Genomic DNA, 13,890 nt, shown 5'->3' with positions numbered 1-13,890 from the left:
AACTGTAAAAAATTCAGTTTTGTTGTTTTTTCTTGGAAAGTAGAAGGTAAACAAACGAATTTAATGATTATTACAATTTTTTTGCCCTAGGAAAAGAAAGGAGGTTATATATTTTAGTCACCTTTTCTCTAAAATGGTCGCTTGAGCTTTAAAATGCTAGCAATATTAAATTTTTAATCACCAGTGGCAGCCCTGGTATTAAGATTGCAAAAACAAATTTCTAAACACAGGATTTCATGCTACGAAAATATACAATATCATAATAAGAGATGTAACGAAACACATTGAACTTTTAAAGAGCATCTTTATTTAACGAAAATCAAAAATTCAAATAAACTTAATCATCTTCAACGGTAGATTCGACGACTTCTGAAGTCTGGTTTCCAACACTTGTTCCTTTCAACTTCTGGAGCGAAACAAGTTCAGTTAGCAAGTCAATCATCCTCACATTCGAGTCCTCAATAGTCTTCAAGACTCTCTGAATATTATCCGATGTTGCTTGCTGTTGATTTATCATAGCTTTCAGTACTCTTTGAATACTCATTCTGCGTTGAAATCGCACTCGCTTCGTTTGGTTAGAAGCCTGTTGTAAAGAAAAAAGCTATATCTAAGACAAATTGAAATGAAACCTCAAATTTTCAAAAATTACGAAAGTTAATTCTTACTGAAAGTATTTTGTAAATGTAAGTACGAGGTAGTTAATCGTAAATTTTACAACCTAACTGATTCGTCATTTCGTTACGTTTGAGTTTAAAACCGATTTATAAAATCAAGATTCGAAAATTTGTAATAAAATTCCAATATGAACATTAACAAAGGGAATTCGGGTAGGCAATTTAATGCCCTTTAAAGCGAACACATTCGATTTGTAAACAAGGGTGGACTTGCCAGAGGGCCCATCGGCCCGCGTGCCGATGCGCCCGCTCTCAGCCTCTGAACACCTTTTTATTTAAATATATTTTGAGTTTTTTTAGTGCAACTTTTTTTGCTCACAAATTTGTGCGACTTCACTTCGCTTTTTTATTAAAACTCGTACGGCTGTGTACCGTCGTTTTTTTTTTACACTTTTGCTCCCCTTGGAGGCCAAGATTGTCGTCATCTTGCGGGACCCAATCCACCCGTTTGTAAAGTAACTTTTGGTTTTTTAGTATGAAAAGATTGAACTGGAAATTTCTCTTATCGAATTCACTGAAATTGATCCTAGCATTGTGCAAAGTGAAAAGGCAGGGTTGTAAACCTTGGGGAAACAATTTGAGGAGCATCTGTGGTGGTTTTGAGGTGCATTTTGAGGATCACCTGGGTATTTTGCATAAAGTTCAATAAAGAAACTAAAACCGCTTATCTATAATTGTTTAAACTTTCATAGTCATTTTAAGCACGAGCATAAAAATTTAAAACAGCTTAAAACAGTATGTCATGCTTGAAAACGCTAGGTCGGGAAATGCAGAGCAAAGTAATTTTGCGGAGCAGTTGGCAACCTTGGTAAAGGTCATTTTAAAATGCACTGTAAAATTCTTTAGACAGTTATACTTAGAAAAGCTGACCCATGCTAAGCATTCGCGCTCGACAAAAGGAATCTAAAAAAAATTTTAATAGCACAAATGTTAAATTTCCGCTGATATCCGAGAAAATCCATAAAATAATTTTAGTTTTGAAGTTTGGTGCAGAGCTATACAGGTAACGGCGTACCCACAGAAAAACACCTTTGAGAAATATTTATGAATCTGCTATTTTCCATATGTTAAAATAAAGGTTTTTGTTGTCTGGTTTCAATGCAAAACAATGCAACTGTTGTTTAGGATTTTGCCTCAAATGAGCCAAGATTATACATTCATTCAAATTTCTTTTAAAAGAAATTTAATCCAAGTAAGTCAGATTCGAACTCGCGACCTAAGCATTATTAACACGACGCTCTAGCCAACTGAGATAACGGGCCTGAATTTTAGAATTCTAAGCATTGAAGTAATGCTCGATAAAAAAATGTTTACGAAATAATTAAAATGTTAATTCTCATTTTTCGCCGAAAGCTGCACAAAAAAAAAAATCCAAAATGATGCGCCACTTATGAAGCTAATAAACTGTTGAAGTTACAACGCTCTCGCAAAAATAAATTTCATTTATTATCTCCAGACAGTCGAAAAGAAAAAAAAACTCAATCCACTAAAATTTTAAACAGATTAACTTTTAATCCTTTTACACTGCGTTTCGAATTAATTTGAACTATCAAAACTGAGTGTTATCTTTGCATTATCAAATCTTAATTGCCGGCCGCCATGTCCTGTGGTCAGAAGTCTGAATGCGATGGGGAGGTCCCGGACATAGATGTACTCTCCTGTTCTTGTCCTTTCTTTGTATGAATGTGTTGTGAATGGTTGCCTACGTCCTTATGCCCAGGGGCGTTCCCATAGGATATACGCCGCATACTCGCAAACATTTTTTAGACATTATGTATATGACACATTGTGCATCATGTTGCACTTATTACTGGGAGCATCATCAGAAAAATTGATGTGAACATCACTGCTTATAACACTCGTGTACTGAGGTAGTCTGACTTCACACCAAATTACGGTGTATTTGGAAAAGTGAAGCTGCGCGTCCCTAATTGCCGGCCTAGCTGGCACACACCAAATCTTAATTGCGTGCTTCTGTTGCAATATGGAAAGCAGAGGCAGATATATCCAGTAGACTTCGGAAAGCCAGTTTTCAGAGTTAACTTTCTTGTAGGACCCCATCATGTAATAGTGATGCCAGGTTCAGGTAAAATTTGGTACCCCTCGCAAGAAAATCCGCACATTTTCAACGTAGTTTTTTCAAAAAAAAAAAGAAAAGTCTCCATTTTGTGGTCTAAAATTGTGGTGCTCATTTCCATGGACCTGTAGGACCGTGAGGTTATCACGTGTGATTGGTCCTGCGTTCTTACGCATGGAAATTGAGATTCCTTCCGATTCCAGTGTTACGATTCCGAAGTAGTATCGCTAAGCTTTTATTTTAAACAACCTGTCACTAAACTTGGTAGGTTAATCTTTACGATTTAAAATATTACCACATCTACCCATTTTTCTTTTGTGCGATTTATGAAAATTATTAAACGGGCGAAATTATTAAAACGAGTGCGAGTTAGTATCTTCAAGTGACGACAGGGGCATCCCGATGGGAAGTCACTGACCTCCCAAACATTTGATTCTGAAATTTTTTCGGGAGTCAGTAAAATTATCACTGATTTCGTTTTAATATAACATTCTGGGTTATTTTCTACGCGAGACTTATGCCTATCCACCGCATAAAAAATTTTAAGTATTGCGAAAACTTTTTAAAGCTACTGGTGAAGTTTCGAATTTTTTGTGCGATTTTTTATGCGGTCCCTATCCACCGTATAAAGAGGTTTGGGTGTAGTTTAAATTTTTCAATTTCTTTAACACATTCGGTCAATACAGAATTCACTGAATGATTAAAACTACAACCGAAATAAAACTACCTCGTCGTTTCCTGCTTCATTATTTGTAGTCGTGACTTTGTTCGCACCTCCTTCCTCATCCCCAACGGACAAGCGATGCGAGTAGTCCGAATCTTCAGAGGCTCCGCCGTCCACGTTGTTGGCGGTTTCCGAGTCCTGACGACGTCTAGCAGGTCTCCCGTCCCCTGCTTTCCCCAGAATCTTTTCTAGCCGGTCCAAGCAGGGCGCTTGCTGAGTCGGGATCCCAATTTTCACAAGACCCAGATACGTTCTGCAATGATTAAAATAGTAAGTCAAAAGTGGAGCTAAATGATTGTTACAATGCAGAGTGAATTGAATCAGCCGCTTTTTCAAATCAAAAACTGTTCAGAAAAACTTTATTCAGATAAGCTGCGGCCACTGTAGTCATCAGGCCGACGATAGGCCATGTCTGTCTAGTCGGAAACTAGGGACCGGGCGACACCGACAGAAAGGAAGTATGAAAGGGGGGGGGGGACTCCGAATAAGAGAATGTAAAGATAAAGTAAAATAGGTAAGTGTTTATAGAGGTGTTTTCTAATAAGCCGTTTATTTTTCTTTTGGTTTCCATCTTTTCTGGTTTCGGTATTTATCAAATACAGTTCAAACCTGATTTTACTTCGAACTAGAGATAAAACGCACAAAGCGGGAATACTTAAAATCGGAGAGTGGGGATAAAAAATCTAAGGATATTGTTTGAAAACAATCTGATTTTTTTTCACACAATTTTCTTCATACCACGCTCTATTCTGTCATTTTTTGCACATTTGTTTCTTCGTATGCATTCGAAAATGAAAAATTCTTACGAGTTTTTTTTCAAGGCAATTAGGATTATAAAGAATCCCACAGCGGCTTCAAACAACTATGAACTAAACCCATCTCGAAAAAAATACTTGGGAAAAGTTCTTCACAGGTCTCGTCGGGAAAATATAAGCTTAATCTGTTTCAAGAAAAACGTTAAACCGATTTTATGAAAAAGGTTTCACGTAAAATCTGGAATATTTCAAAATTACCGGTATAGCAATTCTTACGAACCAACAGAAGATTACGGGATAACTTATGAAATTGAAAGGTAAATCGGGGTTCCACTATGACAACATGGGAAAGTATATATATGAGGCAGTGAGAAGCAAAGGAATGTAAGTGGCAAAATTAAAAATTTAGAGAAAACCAGTACAAATTGTAAGTGAACCTCTCCTCGGTCTTGAGACAAGACATAGTACTAGTAGCCCTGGTAGGTTCTGTTGAACAGCATGATTCAGAAAAACCTTTGAATGAAAGCCTACCTAAGACTATCTTTAAACGCATTTTACTCAAAACTTGAAAATGTCCACTTACATTCCTCTGCCTCACATATCAATCCTTTCTTTCTTTAAACACGTGAATCGCTCATTTTTCAATCTACCACTAAATTTGAACTTTGAAAAGTGGAGGAGCAAGCCCGTTTAGTTTTTAAAGTGAAGCCCCCCCCCCCCCACCCCTCTGCCCGAGCCGCCTATGTGATCAACTCTTTATTAGCTCACTTGTATTCAGTCCTCAAGGTATTCATCTGTTTCTTGACATCTTCTTTCTCGACCCAGCGAAATCCTTTCTTGCGCAAGCGACCTATTACCTTCTGGGCTGCATCGAATCGCCTGGACGGCGAACGAGGAAGGTTCACCACATCTTCCCAAGCCTCCAACAAAGCAGAGATGTCTTCCTCTGACCAAGCACCTGAAAGGTAATGAATAGGATGAGAAAAAGCATTGAAAGAAGGCTTAATCTATTTTAAATATTAAAAAATACGTAACTATTCAATTAGGGTTATGAGAGAAATATGGGTTTGCCAGCAACAGCCCCCCCCCTCCCCCATTACCGACCCCTTCTATTTCTTGAGGGAACTAATTGGAAAAAGAAAACTTCGGGAGATTACAGCTAAGACTCATTTGAAAATGTAATGAACTAAGGAGTAGATTCTACGGGGAAATTTTAATCTCTTATCGGTCCTGATCAAAACTGGAGAATTTGCTCTGATCGTTACTTTACCGGAAGAGCTTTTAAAAAAGAATATGTAGGGAAATTAATTTTATTCTAGAATTAAGGATATTTTTAAACAGTCCAAATTTGAACAGTGAGAAATTCAAACCTTAATCCTGAATCACAACGATAGAAACAGAAAATTGAGAATTCCTACCATTGTTTTGGTGTTTGTTTCAAGAAAAATAAAATTTGAAACTAGTTTCGGCATAGATGGTAAAGGAATGACCGAATTCCCAGATGGTGAAGGAATGACTGAATGATTCGGTAAAGTCTACGCGCTTTATTTTTCCGCATAAAAACGGTAAACGTTTCCAAACTGTTATTGAGCAAATCTGGATTGCTTATTACTTTCAATTGAGTGAAGTTTTGTCATATTCTTTTTAAGTCGACCGGCCTCCACTTACAAGTGGTTTTCCTGGGCGATGGCCGGCTCTTCGTACATGTTCCCCGGAATCTACTTTATACCCGACGCTGTCAACTTTTCACAATCTTTAGAACAAAAACTAAATATAGCCACTGGTATTCATCTTAAGTTTATCATCTTGGATCCAAATTGTGGGATTTGCGCAATTATGATTGCAATAGGAATGATTTGCAGAAACAAGAAATCTAAAGAGTAGGACCCTATCTCAATTCGCAATAGGGAAGTTTCCGATTTTTCAATTTTATATGATAGAGTAACATGTATGAACGTCATAAGCGAAAAAATTTGCAATACCGTAAATAGTTTTAGTTAATTTTTGAAGTTCAAGCGATTGTGACGTCAAATGGCACAGGAAGTGACGTCATGCACTCTTCCGCCGCGAGAGAAGGCGAAGGTCACGCATTCGACTTCGAAGACGAAACGCAAAAGGCTTATCTCCACGCATTTAACTCCTCGCGTTTCTGGAACATTAAACCTGTCATCCTGTCGGAAATATTCGAATACCATCATTGATGTTACTTGAGGAAGATTATTAGATTGTGCTTTAACGAATCCGGCCTCATAGTGTGTTCAAAAGGATTATTGAATTTCTAAAAAATAAAAGTATCAGCGCGCTCAAAATGTCCGTAGCGAAAACAAGGGATCTTCGGCGGAAGGCTGCCCATTAGTGCCCTGTGACGTAAGCTCGTGACGTTTCAGAAGAGCGCACTCTTGCGCGTGGATTTTTAAAAATCCATTAAAAATCAATCACGGTGTTTTAAAATTCGGCGATGGTGATTTTTTTTTGTTTTGAGGGTCAATTGACAATATCCAACAGTCAAAATATGAACATTTAATAGGTTGCAGCTTCCCTACTGTAAAAACATTAGAATTCAAGACGTCAAAATTCAAATTAACCATGGGCTGGATGCTAGATGTGCATTGTTTGAGCTCCCCCCCCCCCCCCGATTTGAATTCAACTTCGTTTGATATCATATAAACAGAAAAAGTTTAATATTTTCCTACGGGATAGATAAGATTTTTTTTTTTGGGGGGGGGGGGGGGTCCTTTGACGAAATTTTTTCAGGAGCACAGTGAGGAGGTTGAGTATAAGTGCCTCAATACTTTCAGTTTCAGGACAGATTGCGAATCCTGGTCTGGTTACATAGACCAGCGAAACATTTCCACATCCCTGTCGAGAAATCCAACCAAACTTCGCTTCCAGGGGAATATTCTGGTCGCTTTAGTAGCCTAATTCAAATTGAAATTACGTTAATTTAGACGAGTTAGTATGGTATCGACAAGTTTATTTTAAAAGACTTATTTAGGTAACATAGGATGCCTTAAATCCAATAGACATGCCATAAATTTTAAAATTTAACATATGTTTTCTTCTTTATGAAATCTACCTTAGAAGTAAAAAGTAAAATATGTATCAGTGCAAGTATTCTTTCTGTAGTTTCTCATTTTAAAACTTTTCGGTTTTAAGTTAGTACATATTTCTATTTTAATTTAATTGTAAATTCATGTCCCACCATTTAGATTTTTTTAATAAATTGGGGTTGCTTTTACTTGAAATACCTTGTATTGAAAGAGATAGCTAAAATTACAAGCTGAATGAAGTTCCATTTGTACGGGTAATGAAGAGTTCATTAATAGGCGTAACAATGAACAATTGGGACTGCAGTCGTACAATAAAGACTGACGCGAAGCGTTTTCAAAAATAAATTGAACATAAATTTTCCAAATTGGAATGCAGAGATTGACACGTTCTTACTCAGCTTTACTATTCTCTAGCGTTCTTGGGACCAATTTTTTCATTGGTTTACCGACGATCACTCAGAAATGTTTAGGATTTCAAAGAATGAAAACCGTGTTGCAAATCCGACTTTAATAGCTTCCGACAGTTAAACCAGATATACATTTGGAAACCGACTGCACCAGAAAGACTTCATGAAATGGCATTAAAGATGTTTCCTACACCAAGAAATTTCACGTGCTGATATCAAAATCGAAAAAACCAGTGATGAGTATGGATGAGTCTTTGGCTAGACTAATTTTAGGCAAAGACTGGGTCCTCCGCATTCAGTGGTGTAATTGCAAAAATCCAAAAATTTTCTTTGTCTCTCCGGAAGTTCATTTGGAATAGTTCAGTAGGGTCATAGGCGGATTTAGGACTGAGTTCCTGGGGGGGGGGGGGGGCAGGATTTTTTTTTTCAGCAACATTTTATTGCCCTCCCCCTCCCATGTTTTTGTCTGTTTTCTGTGATGCGTAAGGCCATTCTTTACTTTTTTGCGTCGTTTTCATTACTGTGTGTAATCATGCTGTCCATTTTAAACCTCTGACTTTAAAAGAGAGGGGGCTGGTATTAAGAGAGTAACGCAGTGATCCCTTTTAAGTGGGATATAGAATATCTCCAGTTTTAGGGGGCCCGGGGGTTACTCCCCCGGAGTAAATTATCTAAAACGGTCATAAAATTCTGCATTTTGAAGTCTTATAAGGGTTAATTGGAAATAGGCAATTTTTTTTTTTTTTTATGTTTTACGCTTTAAAAGTGCTTTGTGATGCAAGTTAATACTTTAAAAGAAATGGTGCACAGATTTAGAGAATAGGTATCAAGAGAGTAACATACTACCCATTTGAACAATTCTTAATTTATACACTTGATAAGAAATAAAATTGAAGCACACTTTGCTTAGGAGTTTCAAAGACTTGTCTAATTATTTTCAATGTTTGGTTGGTTAGATTAGGTTTTTGGTTCAAGAGCCCTTGTAGGCTATACTGCGCCAATTCTTTTCAGGGATTTTAGACCCTATCAATAATTTAAACTTTCCAGCCTCTGAAATTGAGTAGTAGATTATACACTTGTACAGTATTGTTCAAACTTTGTAAGAAACGGCTATTTTAAGTTTAAAAGAAAAAATAAACTTTAATTTACTATTCAAAAAAGAAAAAATCATTTTTTTTTGTTATAAGATTTTGGAAGATAAGTTGTTACTATATAAACTCCTCCCAAAACTGGGGAGCATTGTCCCCTTTGCCCCCCCCCCCTATAAATCCACCCATGCACTTCTGAACTATTCAAAAACGAAAAAATAATGATTTTTTTAATTTTTGGAAGATGTGTTGTTACTATATAAAGTCCTCCCAAAACTGGGGGGGCCTTGCCCCCTCTGACCCCCATAAATCCGCCCATGAACGGATAATGCTTCCCTCCTTTTCATCATTCTGCTTTTTTTAACTCCTACAAAATAACTACTGAAAACTTTCTGAATGTGGGAAGCTACTAGTTAAAGATAGGAATTTTTAAATTTTTAGGTGAAAAATCAAGTTGAAATTGTTCATTTCAAAATCTCTTCCTGTGCACTTTCGACAATTATAAAATTTCAAATCCAGTAAAATATTGAAGACTACTATATTGATCGTAATTCAAAGTGGTCTCATAGTACATACATAAATGCATATAGCGTACATGTGTGTAATTGTGAGAGTTTCTATTGTATTTTTTTTAAACTTTGATAACTCAAAAACTCGATACCTCGAAATTTTTTCCCGTCCCGAGAGATTTGAGATATCGAGGTTGATCACAAATTTTCTAACAAAATTATAATCGTTAGGAGTTCAAACTTTTACAGAATTTGAATTCTTTCCTACTTATCCTAATTTCAATTTCGTCACAATTTTAGCACTGAAATTTCATATGGGTCTAGAATAGACGAAGCTTTAACTAAAACAAGATAATCTATCCCATTTACGACAAATGTGCGTTACTCAGTCCGGGATTTCGATGACAGTTCGACATTTGCAATTTTGGCCTTTTATTAAATATTTTATGACGTTTTTAAAAAATTTGGGGGCAGTTTTCCAGCTGTTCAGGCATTTTTAGATTTTCCATGGCGCTTTATTTTGGATGTATTTTTTATATTTGATGATTTTTTCGTACATGATTTTTTTAAAGAAGTTGTTAGAATATGCGTTTTCTATTTTTAAAGATTTTTCATTTCAACTGAGTTCCACTATTCAGTTTTCACAAAAAGGATTAGCTTTGTCCATCATTGAGCGGAACTAATGGTAACAAACAGGCACACGTGGGAGGGTGAGGCAAGGGAGGTCTGCAATCCCCATCTTCCAAAACTTTAATTCTCCCAGGAGCCACGTAAGGTAACTATTTAGAGAGCTATATAACTTTAAAAATTGAAGCAACATTTTTTCCCTAAATTTAAAAGTAAGTGAAAATTCATGACTGAATTAGAAAAACTTATTCTGAGTCCATTATTTATAGTTTCTTTCAAGGGCATTTGCGTTTTGCAAGGCTTTGTTTGGGATTTTTTTAGATTGTTAAAAACCGGATCCTGTACATGACCAACAGGAAGTCACACCCAACTTTAATACAAAAACAGACAGGAAAGTGAACTGATATTCTGTGTCCTCCCCCTCCCTTAGAGCCAAATTTCCCAACAGGCAGAAGAGAGTTGACAAGGGCGGCAAATTTTCAGGGGCGGCAGATTTGGCTTTAACCACATTTTCACAAATTATTGAAAGTGAAATATTGTGTGCGGCGGAACAATAAGTGCGAAGACAAAGCGGGCGTCGGTTGAAAAAAAAAACCAGGTGTAATTGTGTTTGGTCAGAAGTCGTCACAAATATACAGTTTGACCACCATCTTTAATGCCATACTAAAGTTCATTGAATTTTGATTTCTTCAGTCATTCACAGTAATTTTCTCTTTCATTTTTAACATCCAAAAATTGTAATAAAATACGTGCATACACTCTTACCATACAAACATAACATCTAACGAGAAGGAATATTAGATGTCATTCAAAAAAGTTTCAAAATTTAAAAACTTCTCCAAACTTGCTGACACGTCAGAAAAATTTCCCAAATAAGGCAGTTTTTGAGAGGTCTTAGGTGTCTCTGAATGTATAGCGTCATAATTTCTTCATAAAGCTTGACAGCTGAAATTTTGGGAACACTATTTTTTGCATTTTGAGTCTTCACAAATTTTGCTTTTATTTTCAGGGAGCGCGGGGGGGGGGGCAGCAGATTTCAAATCTGTCTAAGGGCGACATGGAGCTAAATTCGGCTCTGTACGCTCCCCCCCCCCCCCCTTATACGGATTTCTCCCGAAGAACAAGACTAATTGGTTCCATGATCTTAAAAGCAGTTTGAAATTACAAAACGGGGGTGGGGGAGCTACGTTTCATGCGAGAATTAAAATGTATTTTTCCTTTGACCATATGACTATTTAATATATAATGGAAAACAAGAAATATTTGGAAATAATTTTGTATTAAATAATACACGTATTTAACTTGTGTTAAAAGAAAACGCGCACAATCATTTATTTTAAACAGCCTAATTCCAGGGAACTCGCGTTTTTTTTCTTGGAAGTTACCATTTAGGAGCGACGCATTTCCATTAAATAAGAGTCTTCAATATTGAATTTAGAAACATTCAACAGTCTAAAATCAGTAACTTATATAGAACATGATTTTTAAAAAACGGAGCATTAAGTTACGCAATTGCATTACCGCATTTCAATCAAGCCAACTAACACAACAAAATTAGTCTTAAATTTTTGAATTCAACGATAGCTAAACCTTCATTCAGAAGTTTTCAATCCTTTCAGATATCAGTGGAAACTACACCTCACCGATAAACATCACATAAAAGCAACTCCACTAACTCGTACATATTAATAAAGTGCAAACAAATACAGGTGAGGCAATGAACAGAATCAACAAAAGAACTGACCTGGAAATCCAGTCGACGAGTGTGTAAATACGTCAACCTTCTGCTGTTGAACTACTTTAGGTTCCTCGACGACCGTATCATCCGCCATGCAACCACAACTCGATTATTCCAAAATGGAAAATTCTAACAACTCTGCAACACGATTCGACAGTGATGCTGAAATCGGGAATGCGCCTTGAAAACGCCTCTAAATAAGCTTCTCGGTTTGAGGCTTTTACTTAATTTGCATAAGCTAGGCAAGCACACCTGTGATTTTGTGCGCAAAAGGGAATCTTCTAAACATATTCACGCAAATTGGCGGGCGATCGCGAAAACTGTAAGTTGGCAACGCAGGTAATAAGACACGTGCTGGGTGATGGCGCAGACTGGGCCAATAAATTTTTAGGGGTTGATTTTACAGAGTTTTTGGTATTGTGCATGATGGTGCTTCAGGAGCAGATCCAAAGGAGAGGGGGGCATGACCTCCCCCCCACTTTAGCGACTAAATATGGCCTAAAACTGTTTTGAAGGTATAAATTTTTTAAAAAGTCGCCTTAGATCCCCTATTTTAGCACAAAACTGTACTTTCACCCACCCACTCGCCACCCCTTTCCGATAATGACCACCACCAAAACCAGAAGCTGAATTCGCCCCTAGGGTGCTCCGTGAAGTTTGAGGGGGTGGGGTGTACCATGTCGCGCTTGGAGGAGGGGGAAGGGTGCCCCTGTAGAAGCACTCCAATAATAGAGTCACTGGTTAGCCGAACGAATATGAAAACGTTTTACGGACACTAACCACTGAGGCACTGACGTCATAAACCGTCATGGGTTATGGGATCAACCAACAATATTAATTGGCAGTGTTGGGCATTAATCAATTATTTTTTCAATTGCCATGTTAATTGATTTTTAAAATAATTGCAATTAAATCAATCACAATTAAATTAAATGCAATTAAACTATTAATTGCACTTTGCAATTAATTTAACTTTGCAATATTATTGAATTAATGTATGGTAATCGTTTTTCACAATTAAAATAATTGCAATTATTTTTTTTAAATTGTTTTATGAAACAATTAAAACTAACAATCAACTTTATGTATCAATAGGTACAGCGCAGGGTATAGAGTCAAAAGTATTATTCAACTTCTTATTTTCGTTCAGTGCTGATCGCTTGCTCTCCGTGTGAATTAGTCTCGTCTGAGCAAGCTTTTTCCACACGTAAATGTTTGTGTTTTAATGAAATGTTTTAAGTTTGTGTAAATCATTGTTTTATTTTAACCCATAATAGGGGAGGCAGTGGCGGATGGAACAACATGAACCGGCCCTGGCATTAACAGGTCAGCCAGCCCCTAAGATTTACTCCTTGAAGAGGAGATGCTCTCCTTCTAGTTTCAGAAGGGAGTCACCATTGGAATTTGAGGACTCAAATTAGGAGAACTGAGTTTACGAATGTGGAGAAAAAGAATCAATAATACGAAAACCTGCATAGTAAAAAGTGTATCGTACTTATTATGGGAGGTATAGGGGCACTCTCCCGGAAAATTTTCAAAATTACTGTTTCAAAAACGTATTGTTAAGCCTTTTTAGATGATCTTGGGCGATGTTTGCGGGAGTGGCATGTGGAGAATTCCCCCAAAACTTTTTCAAAATCAGAGCTCTAAAACGTATCTGTTTGGAAACACTTTGGGGGGGGGGAGAAGAGACGGGGTTCGGGAATTCTTTCTAGGCAAAATTGCTCAATTGAAGTTCCCAAAGCGCCAATTTACGTGACAGTTGACGCTCTTGGGGGGGGGGGGGGGCAGGGCCCGATTAAGATATCAGGGGGCCTAGGCCATGTGCTCTTTCGGGGCCCTTGTGTAGTCAACATTTACAATTTTAGACAGTGGTGAAAACAGTTTTAGCTATTGGTTAAAAAAAAGTAGCCATTTGGGGGCCCCTAAAAAGTAGATGCCCTAGGCCACGGCTTAGTTTACCTATTTAGTAATCAGGCCCTGGGGAGGGGGCATTTCCCCGGAGAATTTTCGAAAATATAGCTTCAAAAACGTATTGTTAGCCTTTTTAGATGATCTTGAGCCTTGTTTGCGGGAGGTGGTGTTTGGAGAATTCCCCCAAAACTTTTTCCAAATCAGAGCTTTAAAACGTATGTGTAAACAATGTTTAGAAATACTAGGAGAAGCAAGGGGGCTCAGGAATTCTTTCTAGGCAAAATTTCTCAATTGAAGTTCCCAAAGCGTACATTTAGGTGACAATTG

The 13,890-nt window shown here is 37.2% G+C and overlaps 1 protein-coding gene across 1 annotated transcript; it reads right to left on the bottom strand.

Annotated features, from left to right (window-relative positions):
- Positions 1-310: 310 nt before the first annotated feature.
- On the bottom strand, positions 311-11,838 carry LOC129227056 (uncharacterized). Its single transcript, XM_054861699.1, has 4 exons — positions 11,656-11,838; positions 4,999-5,188; positions 3,479-3,728; positions 311-583 (listed from the first exon to the last, which is right to left on the bottom strand). Exons 1-4 carry the CDS (start codon positions 11,741-11,743, stop codon positions 338-340), a joined length of 774 nt encoding a protein of 257 aa, XP_054717674.1. The 5' UTR covers positions 11,744-11,838; the 3' UTR covers positions 311-337.
- Positions 11,839-13,890: the final 2,052 nt, after the last annotated feature.

This window comes from Uloborus diversus, chromosome 7 (genome assembly GCF_026930045.1).
Source record: "Uloborus diversus isolate 005 chromosome 7, Udiv.v.3.1, whole genome shotgun sequence".
In the NCBI taxonomy this organism is placed as follows: domain Eukaryota; kingdom Metazoa; phylum Arthropoda; class Arachnida; order Araneae; family Uloboridae; genus Uloborus; species Uloborus diversus.
This window is presented reverse-complemented; position numbering and strand designations above follow the sequence as displayed.

Bases quoted from the DNA above. Each gene is read 5' to 3' on its own strand.
- LOC129227056 (XM_054861699.1), bottom strand. From the start codon at position 11,743: ATGGCGGATGATACGGTCGTCGAGGAACCTAAAGTAGTTCAACAGCAG. The intron at 5,189-11,655 runs GTCAGTTCTTTT...ATTACCTTTCAG, and splicing joins CTCGTCGACTGGATTTCCAG to GTGCTTGGTCAGAGGAAGAC. The intron at 3,729-4,998 runs GTGAGCTAATAA...TAATCATTGCAG, and splicing joins ACCTTGAGGACTGAATACAA to AACGTATCTGGGTCTTGTGA.